This window comes from Grampus griseus, assembly GCF_964374135.1.
Source record: "Grampus griseus genome assembly, chromosome: 15".
NCBI lineage: Eukaryota > Metazoa > Chordata > Mammalia > Artiodactyla > Delphinidae > Grampus > Grampus griseus.
The window spans coordinates 73,685,433-73,711,460 of NC_139009.1; the positions used below are offsets into that span (position 1 = coordinate 73,685,433).

The following is a 26,028-nucleotide window of genomic DNA, read 5'->3' on the forward strand; positions in this document are numbered from 1 at the left end:
CTCCCCCCACCCTTTCTCCCTTGGTATCCATACATTTGTTCTCTACGTCTATGTCTCTTTTTCTGCTTTGCAAATAAGATCATCTATACCATTTTTCTAGATTCCACACATATGCGTTATTATACGATAATTGCTTTTCTCTTTCTGACTTACTTCACTCTGTATGACACTCTCTAGGTCCGTCCACATCTCTACAAATAACTCAATTTCATTCCTTTTTATGGCTGAGTAATATACCGTTGTATACATGTGCCACATCTAGAAAAGAAGAGTTTTAACATCCACATGTCCTTGCACTGTAATTTGGTTTTCTACTTATTATTAGAAAAAGTATCATCAGATCTGGAGTATATGAAAGATAAATTTTGGTTAAAAAATAAATCTAACCCTCTCATATTACATTTCTGATTCTAGGCCATCTTAAGTGGCTTCCTAAATGACTTCCCACCAGCTGTAAAACAAACTGCATCCAAAATTGTGGAAGCCTCAGTTGAGATCTATAACAGGATGAGTGTGGATCTTCTGCCTACACCAGCCAAGTCTCATTATGTCTTTAACTTGAGGGATTTATCCAAATGTGTGCAAGGTAGTGTATGGAACCTTCATTCTCTGCCCTGCACCCTCCTTCCATTTCCATTCACCCCCAGATCTCTCAGTAGAAGTGTGTGTACATGGGTGTCTGAGACTTGCCTGGAAATCCCATTACAATGTCCCTGTTCAAGTCACCCTCCACCCCCACCCCAGACTGGCTACTTCACAGCTTTCCTCAAACCACCCTCCCATTTCTCACTCCCAGCTGGTGGCCTGTCTTCTTTTTCACTGAAAAAAAATAGAAGCAATCAAACCAGAAGGGCCTCCTCTTCCAGATCTCCCAGACATCCTGCATCTGCCTTCCCTCCCACTGCAGTGGTTCAGCTGTCCCTGCCCCTAACATGTGCCAATAGTCCCCCCCACCCCAGTATTGAATCGCATCCCCTCCTGCCGACTCAAGGATTTTGCTCTTATAATTCCCCCTTCTCTTCTGCATTGTCAATGCTTCCTCTTCTATCAGATCATTCGTTAACAGCATAAGACCCTGCTATAATACCTCACAACTTAAAAAATAATTCTCTTTAGGCCCCATATCCCCCTTCTGCTACCCTCCCCATTTTCACCACTAATGTGTCCCCAGTTTTGCTTTCAAAAAATGAGCTCACCATTATTATATGTGTATATCCACTGGGGAACCATCCATTTCTGGTAGTGTGGGGATAAAGTTGGACTTAAGGATTTCCTCCTTAATTAAACTACTAGATATTCCACAATTGTAGAATTTTTCTTCTTTTCTCCTTTTCTTAAAAAACAGGTATCCTTCAATGTGATCCAGGAACAATAAGAGAAGAGATACAGATATTTAGACTTTTTTGCCATGAATGTCAAAGAGTCTTCCATGACCGTTTGATTAATAATGAAGATAAGCACTATTTCCATGCTATTTTGACAGAAATGGCCAGTAAATATCAATCTTTATATCAATATTTATTTAGCTAGGTTTTTTTGTTTTTTAGTAGAAAAACAATTTGGTTTCTAATCTTAGCCATTAGACTACCAGGGAGACACAATTTGGTTTCTAAAATGAGCAAAATGAATTGTAAGCATTCATGAGTAAAAGGTTTTTTCTTCATATATTTATATATGACCCAAATATATAACAATATATGAAATATTATGAAAATCATTTCATTGAAATTCAGGAAGGGTTAATATTCTTAATTCAGTATAGCATTTTAAGTAGAGGAGGGAAAGTAGGAAAAAAAATAGCATTTTGTTGGATAAGAAACCAGGATATTTCTAAAGTATTTCTTATTTATTAATATGTATTCAATATCTGTTATTTAATAAAATGTTTACTAATAGTAAATATTCTTAATCTTAAATCTGGGGGATTATCAACCAGACTAAAGTGGTATGGCATTAACATGGCTTTCCCTCAGTTTCATGTGTACCAATTAGGCTTCTAAATAAAGTAACAGGGGTTATTATTCTGTGTATCTTATTATTAATATCCTGCATTCCAGCTTATTGTTATACTAAGAATTGATTTTGTTTTTTGAATAGACAAACATTTTGGAATTGCAATAGGCCTGGAATATTTTTTGACTAAGCCCATCATATTTGGAGATTTCGTTAAGGTAAGTATGTTGTATTGACGACTACATTTGAAGGCTATAAAACATTTACTATTTTCTACTTCAAGTTCATATTCTATAAGAGCTTTGCACATGTGAAGATTAGAGATCTAGACCAGGGGTTAGCAAGCTATGGTCCATAGTCCAAATCCACCCACCGCCCATTTTTGTAAATGAAGTTCTATAGGGACTCAGCCACGGCCCATTTGACTGTACTATGTATATGACTGCTTTCTAATGACTAGGCAGAGTGGAGTAGTAGCAACACAGGCTATACGACCTACAAAGCCTAAAATATTTACTATATGTCCCTTGAGAGAAAAAGATTGCTGACTTCTGATCTAGTTACATTCATTTTAATAACAGTTTGAATCCGAAACCCATCAGATATTCGATTTGGAAGGAAGCAAAGAGATTTAGTCTCTTAACTCAGGACTCCAATTCCTTTCCTAGAATCCTGTGTAGTTCTTCAGCCTCTGCTCAGAGGTTTCCAGTTATGGGAAGCTAATTAGTTAGCAGTTCTGCCTTCTTCATTTCAGGGTAGCTCTAATTAGTACCAAAATTTTCCTTGTACTAAGTTCCTTAAGTCTGTCCCCCCAACAACATCTACACATAGGCCCTAATTTTACCCTCTAGACCTACCTAGAATAGACTTATTCTAGATGAGTAACATTATTCTATGTTAGAAGACTTCCGTCTAACCACCCTACCTATGTTGACAGATAGCTGTCTTGTTTTACCAAGTTGACTCTTGTTTGGGTACAACATTCCTACTGTCCCTGAGAGGGCAAGGGCCATGTTTGTTTTGTTCACCCTAAATCCCTAGTTTCCTGCACAGAGCTAAGTATATAGCAGGCTCTCAATCAATGCTGTTTAAACAAATGAATGGACTCATCTTTATATCATACACATATGCAATACCTCACCACCCTGATAACCCCTGACAACTAAAAAAAATACTAAACAATTTATTTGTATGAAATATATCTATTTTTTAAATTAATTTTTATTGGAGTATAGTTGCTTTACAATGTTGTGTTAGTTTTTACTGTAAAGCAAAATGAATCAGCTATATATATACATATATTCCCTCTTTTTTGGATTTCCTTCCCATTTAGGTCACCACAGTGCATTAAGTAAAGTTCCCTGTGCTATACAGTACGTTCTCATTAGTTGTCTATTTTATACATAGTATCAATAGTGTATATGTGTCAATCCCAATCTCCCAATTCCCCCCACCTGCCCCCCTTTTCCCTCTTAGTATCCATACATTTGTTCTCTATGTCTGTGTCTCTATTTCTGCTTTGCAAATAAGATCTTCTATACCATTTTTCTAGATCCCACATATATGCATTAATATATGATATTTGTTTTTCTTTCTGACTTACTTCACTCTGTATGACAGTCTCTAGGTCCATCCACATCTCTACAAATGACCCAATTTTGTTCCTTTTAATAGCTGAGTAATACTCCATTGCATATATGTACCACATCTTTTTTATCCATTCATCTGTAAATGGACATCTAGGTTGCTTCCATGTCCTGGCTATTGTAAATAGTGCTGCAATGAAAATTGTGGTACATGACTCTTGTTTAATTATGGTTTTCTCAGGGTATATGCCCAGTAGTGGGATTGCTGGATCATATGGTAATTCTATTTTTAGTTTTTTAAGGAACCTCCATACTGTTCTCCATAGTGGCTGTATCAATTTACATTCCCAGCAACAGTGCAAGAGGGTTCCCTTTTCTCCACACCCTCTCTGGCATTTATTGTTTGTAGATTTTCTGATGATGCCCATTCTAACTGGTGTGAGGTGATACCTCATTGTAGTTTTGATTTGCCTTTCTCTAATAATGAGTGAGGTTGAGCAGCTTTTCATGTGTTTTCATGTGTTTGTTGGCCATCTGTATGTCTTCTTTGAAGAAATGTCTATTTAGGTCTTCTGCCCATTTTTGGATTGGGTTGTTTGTTTTTTTGTTATTGTGCTGCATGAGCTGCTTGTATATTTGGGAGGTTAATCCTTTGTCAGTTGCTTTGTTTGCAAATATTTTCTCCCATTCTGAGGGTTGTCTTTTGGTCTTGTTTATGGTTTCCCTTGCTGTGCAAAACCTTTTAAGTCTAATTAGGTCCCATTTATTTATTTTTGTTTTTATTTCAATATTCTAGGAGGTGGGTCAAAAAAAGATCTTGCTGCGAAATATGTCTATTTAAATGTATTCTTAAAATCAAAATCCGAAGTTTATTTTCAGGTGGTGATTATATTTCCTGTGTGTTTCTAACGATATTATTATCAAATGGGGAAATGAAGCAAAGCAAAAAGAGTAGTTGGACTCTTCTTCCATTGCCTATATGTATTTTAGTCAACGGTTCCAAAAGAAAATGTCCCTAGGGCAGTTGCTACGGCAAAGACAAGAAATTATCAATAGGTCCAAACGGACACTCAGTTGCCTATAGTTTACACCAAATATCATGCTCAATGATTTATTTAATTAAATGACTGCTGTGTAAAAACTATGTATAGTTCTGGCATGACTTTTTATAACACAATCTGCCATACATAATTTTAAACAATTTTGCTTTTCTGATGTCAACAGCTTAAGAGCAAAAGTATGAAACCAGAGTAAGTTAAAGTGAGAAAAAATTTCAAATCATTTCTGAGCTTCTGTGTGAGTTTTATTGCGAAGATCATTGAAATTCCAATGTACCACTTGAAGAGGTTGAATTAAATGAATTTTTCAGTTAGCCATGAACGTCTGAGCTTCTTTAAACTGATTTCCTTGGTTTTAAAACCCTGCTAGCATATATAAGCAAATGATTAAATAAAAATATAGATAAAAGAATGTTCCCTCCTAAGGTTATGTATATTATATACATTTATATATCAGAATTGATCCAACTTGGTTCTTCTCCAATAAATCATCTAGTTTGGAGCAGATAAGACTGACCGGATTTATGATGACATGCCTGATATGGAGAAAATCGCAAATGTTCTACAGGACTATCTTGATGATTATAACCTTACAAATCCCAAAGAAGTAAAGCTGGTGTTCTTCCAGGATGCTATAGAGCATGTTTCAAGGTATAGTGCCATAACGTGCCTAATAATGCATTGATCTAATTTCATTTATATTAAAAGGTAAGGATTAAGTTGTAAAACACTCTTTAAATAGATTGCTAGATGGACAAAGGTCTATTAGCAAATCTTGCTGTAACTTAAAAGGTATTTTTGATATATTTAAAATATATATGACATGAACATTTTATGGAATCTCAGAGGTCATTATCTTTGCTAAATATTAATAGATAGTTTTGGTTTTCTAAAATGTCCTATCTCATTCCAAAAAAAAGGCCTAAAGTTGTTTACAGATATGTACAGTATAACCAGGCTGATTAACATGCATGACTAAAGAAATAGGGGGTTTTGCTTTGTTGATAGCAAAACAAGTTGAATGCAAGGATCATACATTCTAACTGCTTTTGAGTCTGACTCATACCCACTGCAAGTATCCTTTAAGGGTCATCCCCAACACCTATTTATCCAGCCTGAATATCTGTAGTCCTTGGGGCATATACAACTTTTTAAAGTGGCTCATGTCCTGTTGAACAATTCTTAAATTGTAAATATGTGTTAAAAGTGTTGAAATGATAAGGTGCTACTGTATAGCACAAGGAGCTATATTCAATATCCTGTGACAAACCATAATGGAAAAGAATATATATATATGTATATATATATATATGTATGTATGTATGTATGTATAACTGAGTCACTTTACTGTACAGAAGAAATTAGCACAGCATTGTAAATCAACTATACTTCAATAAAAAAAATTTTTAAGTGTTGAAATGACCCTTCAAGAGTAAGTCAAAATCTACTCCCTGTGACTTCTGATACTCATTCCATCCTTTGGAGTGGTAATAATTATAATAATGGCACTGAGTGTGAATATAAACCGTGATATGGAGTATCTCATTTAACTCTGATAACACCTCTGTATGGCTCAATATCATGATCTTTCTAAATATAAGGCTCGGAGAATGTTCCAGTGGTCTGTTGCTACATAATAATCCACTGTAATACTTAGTAGCTTTGTTTTTTCATTATTTCTCATGGCTCCCAGCCATTCTCTCCTGGGGTCTCTCATGCAGTTGCAGTCAGACAGCACCTAGAACACCTGGCCCATCTCTGCCTCCCTGTGGACTCCACTGTCTCTCCAGCAAGGCAGCATCAGAGTGCAGGGGCTTCTTACACAGTGATTCAGGGCTCCAAAGGCTCGTGCCCCAAGAGAGAGCCAGGCAGGAGGCAAATGGCCTTTCACAACATAGCCTTGGAAGTCACTCAGCATCACTTCTACCATACTCTGTCATTAGAAGCATCATACAGGGCTACCCAGGTTCACAAGACAGGATCAGAGACTCTATCACTTCATAGGGTCAAAGAGCAAGTAGGACCAGAAACATTATTGCAGGCATTTTTGGACAATACCGTGTGCCACAGAGAGATTAAGTGAATTGTCCGAAGCCCTCTAGCTGGTGAGTGGCAGGCTGGGGATCATATCCAATGCTTTGATTCTAACTTCACTGTAGATGCCTCCACCAAAAATGGATCCACTCTTTTTCCTAACAGCCCTCCAAATATTTGAAAATCATGACCAAGTTCTTCTTAGCTTTACCTTCTCCGGGTATAATTATCCCAGATGTTTCACTATTGCCTATTAGCAGTTATGTCCAGTTTTCAACATACTGAGCCCTTTATAACTTTTCGATGTTTCACTTAAAATGTGATACCCAGATTTGATATAGTATTCTGTGGAATAAGCAGTGCAAAATGTGTGTGAGGACAGGATTTCCCATGGTCTACTACCATGGCAAGATTTTAATTGCTTTGTTTGTTTCTCTTGTCAACTGTATTTTAGTATTGGACCTTGTTAAGACTGACAGATCTCCAGGATTTTTTTTCCATAACCATAAGCAAACCAAGTCTTTTGCCCTTCCTATACTTCTGCTATTTAATTAACTCTAATTCAAGGATTTATGTTCATCACAGCTCAAGTGCTGTAACACAAAATAGTTTGTCATTGGGTTGTCAGGATACCACTTGCTTCCCATCTGTCCCCCTGCCAATATACCCACACACTAACTCCTAACAAGTTTTATTCCCATAGCTCAAGCAAGCCCTAAGCCTGAAAGAAAAAAGAAAAGAAAAGAATGGCAGAACTCTGGTCTGAGAAACTTCCTGAAGAATAGACCAGATGATAGGCAAAGTCGGCTTAATTATATTTATAATCTCTCTTTCTTTTGTGAAAGGGAATCACCAGGCTACTCAAGGTTTGCTTAAAATATTACAGAAGGAAATTAAAAACCATTTGTAAAATGGGGGAGATTTAGTTTTCCTGCAAAAAGGACCACCATGTAAGTAACTATGTAGACGTGTTCTCTTTTTTTCTAGAGAGGAATTTCTACTTGTCGTAAGTAAGAGCTCTCAAACACCTACTGCTGATTAGCAATTGGAAAGGACTTCCATTATGAACAAGAGTTTTGGGAAAATCACTAAATATTCAGCAATATAGCTGATACTACATTTCCATTTGTTAACATTCTAGGTTCTTGTTTTGTTTTTGTTGCATAGGATAACTGAATAAAAGCCTTCCCAACTCAGAAAAAATTAAAATTTACTTCAGAGCCTGTGCTTTCGAAGAGCAGTTTGCACCAAGCTGTTTACCTATTACATACCCCCAAAGTTGTCACCATACTGCAAGGATGGTCAAATGGATCTCTCTGTTAAGATAAAGTTACTAATTAGGAGAGCCATCTCTTGCCTACTACAGCAGAGAAAATGTAACTTTGGAGGATTCTCAATGGAGGGAGTTTTTTATCCATTGATATGTAAGTTGACAGAAAAGATAACACTGGGAAGCAGAAAGGACAAGTAATTTGTTTCAAATAATCTCAGATGGAAAAAACAAATTACTATAATGTAAATGAAACAAGGGAAGAGTAACATATAAAGTGCAAGATATTTATGATATTCAATATTTTCATCCACTATAGAGCCCTTGTGCATTATGGGAAGAAATAACAAAACATTATTACATATCCATTCAGCCCTCAATTTTATACTCTCAGAGGTAGCTGAGGAGGTATAAGCAAATGATCTGAAGTGTCGTCTGTTAGATGTGCATTGTGATAGAGATATAGCAGTGGCAATAGTACCTGTGGGTCTTAGTTGTTTTAGGGGAGGAGTTAGCAAAGGATCTGTCAAATGAAAAAAAAGAAAAAAATGCCCAATGTAAGGGTTATGAGTTAAGTTTTATTTGGGGGAAAATGAGGACTATAGCCCAGAAAACAGCCTCTCACATAGCTACGAGGAACTGCTCCAGAGAGGTAGGGGCGAGGTGATTTTGGTGAAGGGGGTACGTGCAGTCAAGCACACATTTTGGCAGAAGGTTGCTGCTAGTCACAAGGAACAGATGTCTCCATTAACGATTTTAGTGCTTTTCTAGATATGAGAAGATGCAAGAAATTGAGTTCATAAAATCTCCTGAAAATAGATATCTGAAGATCTGTTCTGCCAGTTTTTCCCAGAGCACAGAGTTCCTCATTCCTCATCTCCACCCTGAACTCCTTTCAGGGTGTGCTGAAGGTCAGAGACTGCAGTGGTTAGTGACTTCATTCTTGTAGAACCAGGTGGCAAGTGAGTTTTTAGTTGGCAGGTCCTAGGGAAAGGAGCTACAACCTTCTTTCATAAAGGGCCAGATGGTAAATATTTTAGGCTCTGCCACAGACCCCGTCACAACTACTCAACTCTGCCATTGTAACACAAAAGCAACCACCGCCACTCAGTGAATAAATGAGCACAGCTGTGCTCCAATAAAACTTCATTTGTGGACACTCATGTTGGAATGTCATGTGATAATGTCACATATCATAAAATATTACTCTTTTGATTTTTTGTCAACCATTTAAAAATCTAAACACCACTCTTAGCTCATAGGCCATAAAAATTTTTTTTTAATTTTTTTGAAAAACCTATCTTTGGGTTAAGTTTTGGTCCATAGGCCATCTTTTGCTCACTCCTGTTCTAGACAAAGCAGTGTTATCAAGACTTTCTGGGCAGTGAAACAGCACACTCACCGTAAGGGCAGGAGAGAGTGTGAAGCTGTAGAAGACCAATCTGAAAGTTTAATACTATTTCAGAAGATACTGAATAATGACCTAGGAGTCTGTGCTTTGTCCCAGAGGAGCATTTTCCAATCAGTCCTTGTAGGCTGCCCATTCTAAGCTCATACTATACAGCTCCTATGCCCTGCCACCAAAGCTGATGGCACATAAGAACTATTTAACCACTGTCGTCTAATTCACAGTTTTTAAGGTCTTTAGAAGTTGATTACTTCAATATAGATGATTTGGTGATAGTGTACTGAATTTCAGAGGTAGTTAGAATGAGAAATCACATGTTTATTTCCTTTTTTCATAAACGTAATTTTACTTATAAAAATGCCTATTACCAAGATCTTTTTAATGATAGAACTACTACATAAGGAAGACATCTTTATATTTCCTACAAGGAAGAAATAGATCTACTTTGTTTTCTTTAAAAAAAAATAGTGATTACTTTTTCTGATTATATACTAAATACACTTATTGTGGAAAATTTACAAAAACATTGTTCATAATTCCACCTCCTCACCTAGAGACAGTCACTTAAAATTGTATGGTGCTTTCAAATATATTTATAAGCATATATAATTTTTTTATAAAATTCAATTATGGCACATAGAGTTAGACATTATGCCTTTAACACATTTCATTTACCTCCACAAGCCTATATAATTAAATATTATTTTAAAGCATGGCTTTAACAACCACATTTATGCCATCCTAACTTATTTTCTAACTTATTTTAATGCAACCTCTTTTTTGTTTCATGGCTTTTCTCTCTCTCTCATGATCTGAAAGGATTCTATTTGCAGCTAGCATTAAGGTTTGTTTTTTAATATTGTCAGTATGATAACAAAACCATGAAAAGAACTAAATATCCATCAGTAGGGAACCGATTAAATAAATTATGATATATCTATTGCTGTATTCACTAGCATGAGAATGTCCATAAAGCATTATTTAGCAAAACAGTCACAAAACAAAATGTGGTGTAGAGATTAATTCCATTTTTGTAAACACACACATACAAGTCAACAGACATAAATTTATTTATGAAGCACCTACCGTGTGCTACACACTGTTCCCATAGAGAGCAGGACAGCATCCAGGCCCTCATGATAGAGCTTACAAGTGGTAAAGTGTTAGCAGTGTTTTTTTCCCATCAGTTACAATGATCATGTTTTTCTTTCTTAATTAAAAAAGTAATAAAACCATTATCCTTTTCAAATATTTGAACTTTGTTTTTTCCAATTATCAGCATCATGAATTAAAAATAGAGTAGATGACAGATACCTTCCTATTAAAAAAAAGAGAGAGAGAGATTGAGAGAGAGAAATTAAACCTGCTTTTACATTTCTCCCATGATTTCTTAGTTTCTGATGACCCAATCTGAGATTTTCGGTGATAATTTTTTAAAAAGAATTTTTTTACATTTGCATCTTCTTTTTAAGGTGAGTTTATTGACATTACCATTACCTTTTTTTATATATAAATTTATTTATTTTTGGCTGCATTTTGTCTTCGTTGCTTCAGGTGGGCTTTCTCTAGTTGTGGTGAGTGGAGCCACTCTTTGTTGCAGTGTGCAGGCTTCTCACTGCGGTGGCCTCTCCCACTGCCGAGCACGGGCTCCAGCCACGCGGGCTTCAGTAGTTGTGGCTCGCGGGCTCCAGAGTGCAGGGTCAGTAGCTGTGGCGCACAGGCTTCATTGCTCTGCAGCATGTGGGATCTTCCCAGACCAGGTCTCAAACCCGTGTCCCCTGCATTGGCAGGCAGATTCTTAACCACTGCGCCACCAGGGAAGCCCTACCATTACCTTTTTATCTTAACAACAGTATATGAACTTGACTCTCATACAAACTGCTCACTTTTATACTGACATCCCTTCCCCCTTTTTCTTGAGTTTCTGAATTTTATTCATACTTCTCTGTATACCTTCAAGGACTCTTTTAGGAAGGATTTGCAGGTGGTTTACTCTCTGAGAAATAACTTGATAGCTTTCCCTCTTAACCATTGTGGAATGTCATCTTGTAAAAGAGATGCCTGAGGCCAGCCTAAAATTATTTGTCCCTTTGGGAGTAATCTATTATATCTATTTTTCAGATGCTCACAAATTTTCAATTATGTCTAAAATATAGATTTCTCTTTCATACTTTGATTCACATATGCATGCAGGCTCACCTACACACACACACATAGTTTATTTTATATTTATAGATCTCCTAGAAAACATTTAGTGTTTTGCTTGTCTTCTTTGACTTTCTTTCCTGACACTGAGTGACTTGCTCAGATCTAGGGGCTCAGCTCTAGGGGTTTCTTCTATTATTTCAGCTCTCTCCCCTCTTATTTCTCCTACAGTTCCTATTGTGTGGCCTCTGGGATTCAATTTGTTTCTCCTGTTTACCTTCCATTTTCTCTCTTGTCATTTTTAATATCATTATCTTTTTTTCTCGGAGGCCTGGCTAACTTCCTTGTGTTTGCCTTCTACTTCACCTATTCAATTTTCCACAGTATCCTATTCGTGAGGCCCATCTTCCACTGAGGTTTGCAATTTGGTAGTCAGACTTTCCATCAACAATCAATTTTTCCTACACTTGGATTTTTTTCCCCTTTCTGAGTGCTCACTCTAGTATCATGATTGCAATTTTTTATAAATTCTTATTGTTAACATGAATCAGAAATTTTCTAAAATTTTGTTGATATAGTAAATCCATTTCAGGTTATTCCTGTTGATGTTTTCTGAGCTGCAGTCTCCTCTCCTACATTCAGCGATTTTTCTCTTGCTCATCCTTAGAAATAGAGACCTGCTTGCCCATATAATGGTTAATATAAGTAGTGGCCTAGAGAAGCCAGGCTCCTTAACAAAATCCTTCACGCTTTGAAGAAGGGAGAGGAGATTTTTACCTTACTGTATTTGCGTGACCAAGGCCAACAGCCTATAGGAAATGGGGGAGAGATGGATATAAGGAAACCAGTGGTGCTTTTCTCCCAACCATGAACCTCAGACATACCCTGCTCTTCCCTGTGGCCTTTGGCTGGGGGATGACCCTCCAGAGGCCACCAACCTTCCACACTGGGGCAGGCCCTCTGAGCAGAAGCCTTGTCTGTACACTTGAAATAAACCTTTGTCTGCTTTGTCTCCTGCAGGATCGCCCGCATGATTCGTCAGGAAAGAGGCAACGCCCTGCTGGTTGGAGTGGGAGGCACAGGAAAGCAGTCTCTTACAAGACTTGCAGCTCACATATGTGGTTACAAATGTTTGCAGATTGAATTGAGCCGGGGGTATAATTATGACTGTTTTCATGAAGACCTGAGGAAGCTGTACAAACTGGCTGGTGTAGAAGACAGGAATATGGTTTTCCTCTTCACGGACACCCAGGTACGTATCTAAATAGCCAAAGAGCAAGAACAGGAAAAGGACAAGTGTTACAATCACGTGTGTGAGCTTCAAATAGTTTTTAGGATGTAGTTCAGGGAATCATTCCCTCTAATAACAGAGTTCTTGGGCCTTATGAAAGACTTTAACGATACACTTTTACTTCTTTTACCAACTATTGCTTCCCCCTTTAAATTCTAAGTAAGTAAATGTGATCAGAGGTTAAGAGGGCGAGAAAGGACTTAACTTTTCTTGGAGGGAAAGGGCATAGAAAACAGAGATAATAAACTATTCCTGTAGAAATAAATATAAGAAAGTAATTCCCTAAGTGAAATCAATTAGGGAAACATGCTTCACTCAAGAAAAGGAAAAAATGATGGATATGTTTTGGTTAAATTAAATTTAAAATTAAAATAAGATTACATCTATGTCTACAACAAATTTAACTGATCCTGAATTTATTCCATAATAGAGGATTGTCTACAGTGATTACACTTTTAATGTTAGCGAAAATAAACGTTTATAGAAATCAGCCAAGGAATTAAAAAGTGATAAATCTGGTGCATAAATACTTTAAAATTCATTTTAATTTTGAAAACACTATAAAATGACTAAGTACGAATAAGGTGGGAAAATTGTTTTCAACATCTGTGACAAGCAGTGACCTTATATCTGAGTATGTAAATATTTTTTACGAATGAGAAAAGACCCACAGCTGAGTGTGTGGCCACTGTGTCCTGAGCCGAAGTCACATAACCTCCCCATACCGCATGCCCCCGTATTCGGTGCCCTGCCCCACTAGACCTGGCGTCTAGTGCCCCAGCGTGCCCCCACCCACTGCTGAAAGTCTCCCTTACCGAAGTCAGCCCATAAAGTCTGGAAGAAGTGACTGCGTCTTCAAATGGGCAGACATCTATGTAAGTCTACAGGGATTGTGAAGAATCAGGGAACCGTGACTCCACAGTAAACCTCCAATAACCGGCCCCAAGAAAGGGAGATCCACAAATTGCCCCACAAAGAATTCGGAATAATTGTTCTAAAGATGCTCAGAGAGCTACAAGAGAACACATACACAATTTCGTGACACCAGGAAAATAGTGCAAGAACAAAGTGACAGCAAGTGACATCGCCAAGATGGTGACATAGGTCAGTCCCGACTTTGCTCCCCCTCACAGGGACACCTAACAGTTATTCACGGACGAGACACGGAGAAAATCCTAGAACCTGGAGGGTGAGGCTGAAGCACACCCCTGCACCACAGAGACCAAGAAAGTCCACGTTAGAAGGGTAAGAGGAGCAGCGACACACTGACCACGTTGCCCTCCTCCCAGGCCAGCACAGCACCACATCAAGAGGTCTCCTCTGAGCCTGGGGTCTCTCCAGTGGGAAGAAAGAGCCCAGGGTGGACATCCAGCTCCCGCAGTGTTCTGGGTAGCGTCTTGGGAGTTTCACTCCAGTTTCCAATCACAGGGATGGTGGAGGAATCTGCAGCACTTGACCTCTGGGAATCTGATTGTGACGGAGAAGGCGTAAGGATGTAACAACCAGCACTCAGATCATGACAAAACAAGTTCTTACCCAAGCGCCCAAGAGTGGTCCAAGCCAGCAGCTTTGCTCATCCGCAGAGCCAGTCTGATCAGGGAACTCAGCTGGGTGCAGGTCTGCCTGATTCGAGGTCCTCAAATGAAGAGCCTTGCCAGCCCTGGAGCCTGGTCCGGTCCCCCCACCCACCCAGTCATACCCTGCTCACTGCTGAGTGTAGCTCCTGGCTCCACCCAGCCAGAAAGCCTGGCCAGAACACCTGGAAAGCTGTGTAGCCCAGCAACGCTCAAGAGGAGAGTATGGCAGACAGAGTAGATGGCCCACAGGGCAAAGCCAGTGGAGTGACACTGCCCAGCCATGGAACTTGGGGTGAAGATCAGCTTGAGTCCAGACCACAAACAAAGAGCCTTTCCAGACTTGAAGCCAGTTTCCTGCTCCTCCCAGGCAAGGCAGCTAATTCACAGTCCCATCTACTGCTTAGTTCCCAGCCCCTCCAAGCAGAAAGCTTGACCAGAAACACCTAGGAAGATGTTTGGAACCAGCTCTCCTTCTCCACCTCAGCAAGGGAGCTAATTCATAACAGTGCCCAATGGTGAGTGTACCTCCCTGCCACGCCCCACCCCACCAGACCACAAAAAGCCTTTTTGGGCTTGGAACCCATTCTCCCACTCTGCCAGGGCAGGGAAGCTAATTCATAGCCCCACCTACCGCTAAGTATAGTACCCAGCCCCAACAGTCTAGGAAACATGATAAGAGAACCCAGGCAATCACAGAGCTCATCCTATAGCCTTGCTCATTTAAAACCAAGTCAGAAGTCCTGTCCAACTGTTCTCAGCCAGTTGCATCACCCATGACCTCAGAGCTCAGGCATTATCCCTACCCTAAAATAGACATTGATAGCAAGTCCCACCTGCTCAAAGATATTACCAGTTGATATGTCCAGAAACCCAAACTGAGCTGACTGGTGAAGAACAATCTCTGCCAAAGTGAACCAGTAAAGTCTGGAAGAGAAGAACACTTACTCAAATGTGCAGATGACAATGTAAGGAATCAAGGATCATGAATAATCGGGTAAACATGTTACCACCAAAGGAAACTAATAAAGCCCCAACAACTGACCCTAAAGAAGGGAAGATCTGTGAATTGTCAGACAAAGATTCAAATTAATCCTCTTAAAAAATTTAGTGAACTACAAAAACACACAGATGGACAACTAAATGAAATTAGGAAAACAATGCATAAACAAATGAGAAGTTCAACAGAGAAATAGAAACAATTTTTTTAAAAAACCAAACAGAAATCTTAGAGCTGAAAAATACAATGACTGAACTGAGGAATTCAATAGAGAGCTTCAAAAGGATTCAACCATGTGGAAGAAAGAATCAGTGACCTAGAAGACAGGACATTTAAAATTATCCAGTCAGAAGCATAAAAAGAAAGAAAAAGAGTGAAGAAAACCTATGGGACTGATGGGACACAATCAAAACAAACAATATCCACATTGTGGGAATTTCAGAAGAAGAGAAAGAGAAATGGACAGAAAGTATATATTGTATATGGTATGAGAATGTAGTCCAATTCCTTATGGATGTAGCTGTCTAGTTTTCCCAGCACCATTTATTGAAGAGACTGTCTTTTCCCCATTGTATATTCTTACCTCCTTTGTGTAGATTAATTGCCCATAGAAGTGTGTGTTTTATTTCTGGGCTCTCTATTCTGTTCCATTGATCTATGAGTCTGTTTTTGTTCCAATACCATACTATTTGAATACTGTAGCTTTCTAGTATAGTTTGACCTCAGGGAGCATGATACCTCCAGCTTTGTTCCTCTTTCTCAAGATGAGTTTGGCTATTCAGGATCTTTTGTATTTTCATAGAAATTTTAAAAACAAGCTCTGTTTGGTTCTTCTTTATATCTTCTCTTTGTTAGACTTCTTACTGTGTTCATCCAGTCTTCCCTCTAGTTCACGAGGATCTTTACGGTCATTACCTTGAACTCTTTATCAGGTAGATTACTTATCTCCACTTTGCTTAGTTCTTCTTCTGAGGTTTTATCTTGTTCCTTCATTTGGAACATATTCCTCTGTTGCCTCATTTTGCCTAATTCTCTGTTTATATTTCTATGCGTTAAGTAGGTCACTCTCATTGATAGTTGATCTGTAAATAGTTGTAATTTTGGTGTGCCGTGGGAGGAGGTAAGCTCAGGGTCATCCTACTTTAACATCTTGGCCACTCCCCCAGGGTCATCTTCTCTTAAAGATAAAATTAACTCAGTGTGAATTTTAGATCATATATTTGCTTTGTAATATACAGGTAGTAAATGTAAAATGGTTGAATAAGGTATAATGACCACTCTGCTTTCTTCTACAGATTGTAGTAGAAGAGTTTCTAGAAGATATAAATAACATCCTGAACTCAGGTGAAGTGCCGAATTTATTTGAAAAGGATGAACTGGAGCAGGTTTTAGCAGCCACCAGACCAAGAGTGAAAGAAGCAGGAATTTCTGAGGGGAATAGAGATGAGGTAGGACATGTCAGAATGGTAAGAAGGTTTTGGAAAACAAAAAGTTGTCTTAGCCTTTTTCCAGTGGTCCACAAATCCCCTTAAGCAGTCCATGGATAGAATTTTTTCAATATAATTTGTTTCCTTTGTAATCCTATGTATTTTATTTCCTACATTTAAAGCATTGGTTCATCAGGTTTCCAGAAACTGTTATGGAAAGCAGAAAACAGAAACCCTACTACCGCATGGAGATCATAGATCTGTCCAAACTGGAAAGCTTCTCTTATCCTTCTTAAACACAAATTTATTTCACACACACCCAGTGCCCTGCTTAAGGAGTTCAGTACTTTTGACTGCCTTTCCTATTGGCAAGATTATGAAATGCATTCTCCCTCTCTGTCAACCTCTCTCTCTCTCTCTCTCTAACACACACACACACACACACACACACACACACACAGACACACTCACACACAACACAGCTGCTGTCCAGATCCATTTCTCCAACACCGTGCTACACTCTGTAAGCAGCTATTTGTCTAGCCCAGGCCTTTCTCTTCTTTCTGCACCTTATCTAACTTTTTGGGCCAGTCTTTCTCATATCCTCTCTTCCGTGTCCTTTCATGAGAATTCCCTCGCCTGCTAGGTCAGGACTTATAGGTACAGACAGCCAATGTAAGCAGAAATGGCTTTATTCGAGGGACACAACCATTGGGAAGGCTAAAGAAAGGGATTCCAGGCTGAATTCCTTGGAACGATTATGAAATGACACTGTAGAAGTCAACAGTCAAGGACACTGCTGCCTCTGCCACAACCGTTCTGCTGATCCAGGAGACCTCTAACCAATCAGTGTGCTACTGCTTCAGCTGCCAGCTCCAAAGTCATGTGTCCCCCACCACGTTGGGAGCAGCTGAAGTAAGGAGCCACATCCAGAGATGGTGACCCCAGGTCCATGCCATTTCTGCCAGGCTCTGTACCTGCAAAAATAGTTGCCCTGTACCCTGTCTCTTTCTCCCAATGGTCTCCTACCCCAAGGCAAAGCCTTGTGTGACTACCTCTCTCCACTTTATTCAAGGGGTCTCCTTAAATCCACTGATGAAGAGGACCTACGTCACATGCTAAACCCAAGTTGCAACAGCGTCTGCAAAACGTCATTTAATCTTTCCAGTCTGCATGAGAAAAAGGGGTTGGAATGGGATGTTAAAACAATTCATACATCCACTATGCTAACATTTTTTTAATTTGATATTGGTAGAGTCAGATGCATTAGCCAACACTTATTTTCATAGTTGGTTCAGCCTTATTCTAAATTGAAAATGTCTTTCTTTTTGTCAGGTGTTTCAATACTTTATCAGCAGAGTCCGTCAGAAGCTGCACATTGTTCTCTGCATGAGCCCCGTTGGGGAGGCCTTTCGGTCCCGATGCCGGATGTTTCCATCCCTTGTGAACTGCTGCACCATTGATTGGTTTGTCCAGGTCGGTGACATCACAGGATATCTCTTTGAGAAGTAGGACTCGCTTGATTTTTTTTTTTTTTTTTTTTTTTTTTTTTTTTTTTTGCGGTATGCGGACCTCTCACTGCTGTGACCTCTCCCGTTGCGGAGCACAGGCTCCGGACGCGCAGGCTCAGCGGCCATGGCTCACGGGCCCAGCCGCTCCGCGGCATGTGGGATCTTCCCAGACCGCGGCACGAACTCGCGTCCCCTGCATCGGCAGGCGGACTCTCAACCACTGCGCCACCAGGGAAGACCCGATTTTATTTTTTTAATGAAATATAATTGATTTATAATGTTTCAGGTGTACAGCAAAGTGATTCAGTTACATATATATTCAATTGTATATATATGTGTGTATATATATATGTTTCAGATTATTTTCCATTGTAGGTTATTAAAAGATATTGAATACAGTTCCCAGTGCTATACAGTAGGAACTTGTTGCTTATCTATTTTATATATAATAGTGTGTATCTGTTACTCCCAAATTTCCAATTTATCCCTCCCCCTACCTTTCCCCTTTGATAACCATAAGTTTGTTTTCTATGTCTGTGAGTCTATTTCTGTTTGTAAATAAGTTCATTTGTATCATTTTTTAGACTCCACATATAAGTGATATCATATGATATTTGTCTTTCTCTGTCTGACTTCACTTAGTATGATAATCTCTAAATCCATCCACATTGCTGCATATGGCATTATTTCATTCTTTTTTATGGCTGAGTAGTACTCCACTATATCTATCTATATCTATATCTATATCTATATCTATATCTATACCCATTACATCATTTTTTTTTTTTTCGGTTCGCGGGCCTCTCACTGCTGCAGCCTCTCCCATTGCAGAGCACAGGCTCCGGACGCACAGGCTCAGCAGCCATGGCTTACCGGCCCAGCCACTCCACAGCATGTGGGATCTTCCCATACCAGGGCACGAACCCGTGTCCCCTGCATTGGCAGGTGGACTCTTAACCACTGCACAACCAGGGAAGCCCCATTACATCTTCTTTATGCATTCATCTTTCGATGGACATTTAGGTCTCTCTTCCATGTCTTGGCTATGGTAAATAGTGTTGCTATGAACATAGGGGTGCATGTGTCTTTTTGTATTAGAGTTTTTGTCTTTTCCGGGTATATGTCTGAACTTGCTTGATTTTAAAGTGGTAACACATTGTCCAGTAACTCCTCAAGGGTACTTACATTAGAGCTTCAAAGCCCACTAGGGATTTACTCATGTGCAAGGGATGATAATGACAATCATTGAACAAAGGCAGAATGGAATTTATAAAGAAGAGAAGACTATTAAATTTACCAGTGTAGAGTTACCATTGATCTTGACAAGAGCTGTTCCGGTGGAGTGATAGGGTAGAAGGTTCAAGAGAGAAGAAAGGAGGGGAATCGGAGACAACTCTTTCAAGGAGTTTTGCCACAAAGGAACACTATGAGATGGGTAATAGCTAGAGAGATATGTGAGGTCAAGAGAGAAGTATTTTTTCAAGTGGAGAACACAAACAACACACGTGTGCTGATGGAAATGATTCAGAAAAGAGAATTATATTGATGGTGCAGCAGAGTTAGGCATTGTTGGACCAGTGTCACTGAATAGGCAAGAAGGGATGTGATGGCTTCACCAGTGAAGGGGCTGACATGGGCAGGGAGCACGCATAGCTCACCCCAGAGTGTAAGCCCACAGATGCAAGTAGAGGGGAAGACGTGGAGGTGAAAATTCATTGAAGTTCTGTTTGCATTGCTTCTATTTTTTTTTTAGTGATGTGGGGAGCAAGGTCATGAACTGAGAATGAAGAGGAAAGAGGAAGTGTTAGCAGTCTGAGGAAGTAACATAGGGTGTGAAATACTCAGGAGGATACAGGAGTGACGGATGAGACGATGTAGAAGCATTTCTGGGCTGAGCTAAGAACCCGCTTGAGCTAGTTGCCATGAATTGACAGCGAGGCCAGTCAGCACAGCTGTGGGGGGTTTTCTCCAGCCGTGCTACCTGCACAGTTGCAGGTGTGGGGTAACAGAGAGTTGCACTTGACTGAGCAGAGAGACAAGAGAGGAGCAAAGGAGTTGAGGTGAACAGGACAGTGATTATAACCGTGAACCTGGCACTCTAACTGTATAATAAACAGAGAGAGGACATGAGGTCCTCATAATGGATGTGATTTTATTCATACAATTATGCTAAAAACACCCACGTTTATTCAATCAATCAAATAGTTTTTGAACAACTTCTATGTACCAGACACTGTGCTGGGGTCAGCAAATGCAGACCCAGGACCTCCCTCAAATGAGCACAGCCATTCAATTCATGAAACATCATGGACACAAGTAGGAGTTAACAAGCTAAAAGGCGGGACAAGGCGAAAAAGACTTTCAGAGAAATGCATTTTTCTTCATAGTTAAACTGTGTATTATGGAAATAAGCAACAGACTTTCCAAATCATATCTTTATTTACAGTGGCCCAAAGAAGCACTTCTTTCTGTATCAAAGACGTTTTTCTCAAATGTTGATGCTGTAAATGAAGAACTGAAAGAAAAGCTCTCCCTCATGTGTGTGAATGTCCACTTGAGTGTCTCCAGTATGGCGGAACGCTATTACACAGAGCTCCGGAGACGGTACTACACAACGCCCACCTCCTACTTGGAACTCATCAATCTCTACTTGTCTATGCTGAGTGAAAAAAAGAAGAAGTTAGTCTCAGTAAGTTTAATATTATTAACTTAAAAAAAAAACTTCTTTTTTTGCTTGGACTCAAAACTTTTGCCAGAATGAGTGGAAGATCTATGTTCCATCTTGCCTACTGGACCTCTCTCCATCCCATACATGCCCTTGAAAACCTACAATATGACCCAAAAGTGTCTCATGCTGTCAGTCCAAAGGCCTTCCCCTTCTTTGATATTTAGATTTTTTTTTTTTTTTTTTTTTTTTTTTTTTTTTTTTTTTTTTTGTGGTACGTGGACCTCTCACTGTTGTGGCCTCTCCTATCGCGGAGCACAGGCTCCGGACACACAGGCTCAGCAGCCATGGCTCACAGGTCTAGCCGCTCCGCGGCATGTGGGATCTTCCCAGACCAGGGCACGAACCCGTGTCCCCTGCATCGGCAGGCGGACTCTCAACCACTGCGCCACCAGGGAAGCCCTGATATTTAGATTTTGTCTTCTATCATTACATAAGGGTCCTTGACTCAGGAGCATGATATGGACATTGCAACAGAATTAAAGTTAAGCAGAGAACTAGTCACCTCTGCAATGTTTAGTAAGAAGGAGAACTTTTTGTTAAATAATAGAGATGGGGGTTTGGTGGTCTAACGTGTCAGTGGTTACCATTAAGAACAAGGACTTCGGTGTCAGGCAGACCAGGTAGCACCTCTGCTCTACCTCTTTCTTCCTGTACAACCTTGAGCATGTTTTGTAACTGTTCCAATCTTAGTAGAAAATAAAGTTTTAAAATAATATGTATCTACCTCTTGGATTGTTGTAGAATTTAAATAAGATATGATTTGTGAAGTGCTTGGAATATGACCTAACACAGATGAGGTGCTCAGAAAATAGTGGCTACTGTCATCATCAGGCTATTAACGTGACCTAAAATTTTCAACATTTTAAATAGTAAAAATGGAAGCATTTACCATTTAGATATTTTAAATGTCTTTCAGAGGATTTTTACCTGGTAAATGTATGCCTAGTAAAATAACGTGACACATATTTTTGAAACATGACAATTTGAACCACGTTTTCTGTCTCACCCTCAAAAAACAGTTATTCCGAGGTGCCTCCTTTACCAGATACCACTCCTTTGATCCTAGTCAAGAATTTCCTACCACCGGGGAGTAAGGTTTAGATCAGCAACTAGGGCTAAGTACCCAGGACACTATCTCCAGGGGGTCTCAGCCCTGCTGATCCACCCTGAGGAAACAAGCTCCCAGAGCTGTGACTTCCAGGAGTTTCTATTTGAACTCATCCCTCATTCATTCAACATGCTACCAAGCTACCACAGGGAATAAAAATAATACAGTGTGGGCCTTCAGTGACGTCCTACTCCTGTGGCCAGGGGGCATGGATCCAAACCCACTGTGGTGAATATCAGGGCCATTTCCTAGAGTTCTGTTACCTGAAGCTTTCTGTACATTCACAGTGTTAACTATTACAAACCGATTCACCAATTCTGCAGATGTGAAATTCTAGTACATGAGTAAGAGATGCCAGTAAACTTATAATACTCATCATAATAGATATTTTCCTTGTCATCTAGGCACGTGAACGGGTTAAGAATGGTCTCACCAAACTATTAGAAACAAATGTACTAGTAGATGAAATGAAATTAGATCTTTCAGCTTTAGAACCTGTCCTTTTAACAAAGTCACAAGATGTTGAAGCCCTGATGGACAAACTGGCAGTGGATCAAGAAAATGCTGATCAGGTATGCAGCATCACCCGACAGTGGGTGAGAAGGCTTTGACCACCAACTGATCCCTTATATACAATGACAAATGATTGGATTTTTAAATATGTTATGAAAATAATTAAGTGATAGGTCAATTTAGCCATGCTTTTAAGCCTGGCTCTCTCCCTGAGAATGAGTGAACCCAACGAGTGGGACAGAGAGAGTTGTGAGAATAGTACCAGCTGCAAATATAAAGCAGCGAATCTTCTCCTAAGAAGGAACTGTCTGTTCTAATAACTTTGTCTCCATTATTATCAACATGGCATGAGACGGACAAAGGAGAGCATAAAATGCAGTAGAGACAAACTTCTTTCATCATTGATCTAATCCAAAGGGGCAAATGTGACCCACTATGATTGGCTTTGCTTTGAAACATTGAAATTCAAATACTGAGACCACTTAAGCAGTCGTGTTTCAATGGTTAGGTCCGAAGCGTTGTGCAAGAAGATGAAGCGATAGCAAAAGTGAAAGCGGAAGAAACCCAAGCCATAGCTGACGATGCTCAAAGAGATCTTGAAGAAGCTCTCCCTGCACTCGAGGCTGCTAACAAAGCACTGGATTCCTTAGATAAAGCGGATATATCTGAAATCAGAGTTTTCACAAAGCCCCCAGATATGGTCATGACTGTGATGGAAGCCATCTCTATTCTCTTGAATGCCAAGTGAGTACCTCACAATCACCCATTACCAAAATACCTGGTGGAATTTCTTTGCTCCCTTTCTCCATTTTCATTTACATATTTTCATTCTATTCTCCACCCTCTCATCAGTTCGGTCTGTCATTCAACAAATTGATTCCACAAGCATTTTCTTGAACATCTATTTTGCACTAGATGATGGAAAATATAAGTTCTTCCGTACAAGGCACTTACAGTCTAGTAGGGAACGAGGCATGAAAAATAATTTCAAGACATGTGAGAGTTGCATAGTATTAGGAGTGCCAAGAAAAGAGTGCCTAAGTCCCCCTGCAGAGGTGTGAGCAGGTTTTTTGAGAGACAAAGCTCAGGTGGAGAGTAGACCATGGAGAGAGCTCAGGGATCTTTGATGCTCATGGATTGGGTGGTGCTGGGCAGGAGGGCAGTGATTGAATCATGAACGGTCTTGTATGCTGTGCTAAGCAGTTCAGGTTTCACCTAGAAGATATGCAGTTTTCAAACTTTCTTTAGTAATATAAACTTTTCTTCAATAAAAATTGTGTTATAAGAAACCTTTCCAAGGAAAATTGATCAAAGTGAAGGTAGGGGGCCCAGAGCACTCCCCCGCCAGGCCTCCCTGCTAACCCTCTGGCCAGCACCTCGGTGGGATCTGGGGGCTCTTCAGAGCACAGATGGAGAGCCCTGGCCACAGGGGACTGAGAACCATTGAACATTGTTGACATAATCAGATTTTCACGTGAACCTGGCCAAAGTTCACAAAGAGTGAGTTTGACTGAGAGACAAAACCAGTTCGAAGGTGATTGTAGTGTCCTGGCAAGAGATTTTAAGGATCTAAACCAAGCAAAGGAGATAAAGATGTGAGTGCCTGGGCTGTTTTTGAAGTAAAACTATTATTCCTATAATGCCTTACATTTCTATGACTCTATGATTTTATAATTGTTTCTCTACCAAAACTGTGTTGTATGGAACATTAGTCATCCAACTACTTGTCCCCCCATGAATGGTGGTGCACATAACTACCAATTACTGGGATTATAGTATTGAGATTAAAACTACCCACTTTTGGGGATAACATTTTTAATTAATTTATTTTTATAGAGATATAGTTGACGTACAATATTATGTTAGTTTCGGGTTTGCTACATAGTGATTTGACATTTGCACACATTGTGAAACAATCACCACGATAAGACTAGAAGCCATCTGTGGGACAATATCTTTTCCTTTTTAATTGGACTGGTACTTTAATAGTATTTTTAAAATTTATTATAAGTAACACATAATTGGACAACATTAAAAACACATCTTTGTAACTTCTTTACATTAACTTCAATTTTCTGTCTTGCTTGGAACTAATAATAGTAATAGTAGCAGTAAAACAAACCACATTTTGGGGGGGTAACTAATATAAATGTCATTCTACAAAATTTGAAAGTCAGTTAGATGCAAACAAAATAAATTTTTATAACTGTAGCTCAACCAGTAAATAAGAGCATTTGCAGAAACACCATTTTAAGTATTTTTTAAAAAAACAAACTATACACACTATGAAAGTAAAATTGCATAAATATATGCCTAGAAAACAAAAGTAGTAGCTCGTGGTGCTCTTAAAGCCTAGTAAAATGCTTTCAGTAAATTGTGTTATATTTGCTTTATAATAGGAAAACTCAGAGCAAGTTAAACGTTACATAACTAATAACATAAACAATTGACATAACTCTGTCTGAATTCCATCTAATCATGCCTAAGTGACATATTTTCTTATTTCTTTTTTTTTTTTTTTAATTTTTGGCCACATTGGGTCTTCATTGCTGCACGCAATCTTTTCTCTAGTTGCGGCGAGCCCCCGCACGGGCTTCTCACTGCGGTGGCTTCTCTTGTTGCAGTGCACTGGTTCTAGGCACATGGGCTTCAGTAGCTGTGGCACGTGGGCTCAGTAGCTGTGGCTCACAGGCTCTAGAGCGCAGGCTCAGTAGTTGTGGCACACGGGCTTAGTTGCTCTACAGCATGTGGGATCTTCCTGAACCAGGGCTCAAACCCGTGTCCCCTGCATTGGCAGGCGGATTCTTAACCACTGTGCCACCAGAGAAGTTCCTGATTTTTTTTTTAATCTGTGGGATAATATCTTAATGTCCTCAAAGGAATACATTTCTTTTGTTCTTACATTCCCTCATTACAATGCTATTAACTTATCATGTGTATTTTTCAGGCCTGATTGGCCAACGGCAAAGCAACTTCTTGGTGACTCTAACTTCCTGAGAAGACTTTTAGAATATGATAAGGAAAACGTTAAGCCTCAAATCCTGGCAAAGCTTCAAAAGTATATTAATAATCCTGATTTCGTGCCTGAAAAAGTAGAGAAAGTATCCAAAGCATGTAAATCCATGTGCATGTGGGTAAGAGCGATGGATTTGTACTCTCGTGTAGTCAAAGAAGTCGAACCAAAGAGACAGAAACTCCGCGCTGCACAGGTACGTCATCTGTGTTGTGATATTTTGTAGAATCAAAGGCCATGATCATCAATCATTCAAGCTCCCTTTGTGGTGCCGCTGACACCCTACACAATATAGATAGTAATCATGCTCTTGAAAATTAGTTTTTGTTTTAAAAAATAGCTAGCAAAGATTGTTTTTTTCAGAAATGACCTCTGAAATCAGCCCTCTTCCAGCATAAAAGGAAAGTAA

The 26,028-nt window shown here is 39.4% G+C and overlaps 1 protein-coding gene across 1 annotated transcript in view; it reads left to right on the forward strand.

Moving 5' to 3' along the window:
• DNAH6 (dynein axonemal heavy chain 6) overlaps positions 1-26,028 on the forward strand; it is a gene marked incomplete at both ends in the record, with an annotated part of 289,518 nt that overhangs the window by 168,236 nt on the left and 95,254 nt on the right. The window contains 11 exons of the mRNA XM_082672762.1: positions 415-586; positions 1,346-1,492; positions 2,098-2,171; positions 5,094-5,248; positions 12,475-12,706; positions 16,615-16,767; positions 18,082-18,222; positions 20,704-20,946; positions 22,498-22,665; positions 23,115-23,350; positions 25,554-25,815. Of these exons, the coding sequence (XP_082528888.1) occupies positions 415-586; positions 1,346-1,492; positions 2,098-2,171; positions 5,094-5,248; positions 12,475-12,706; positions 16,615-16,767; positions 18,082-18,222; positions 20,704-20,946; positions 22,498-22,665; positions 23,115-23,350; positions 25,554-25,815 (1,983 nt within the window). The remainder of the gene's footprint in view (positions 1-414; positions 587-1,345; positions 1,493-2,097; positions 2,172-5,093; positions 5,249-12,474; positions 12,707-16,614; positions 16,768-18,081; positions 18,223-20,703; positions 20,947-22,497; positions 22,666-23,114; positions 23,351-25,553; positions 25,816-26,028) is intronic.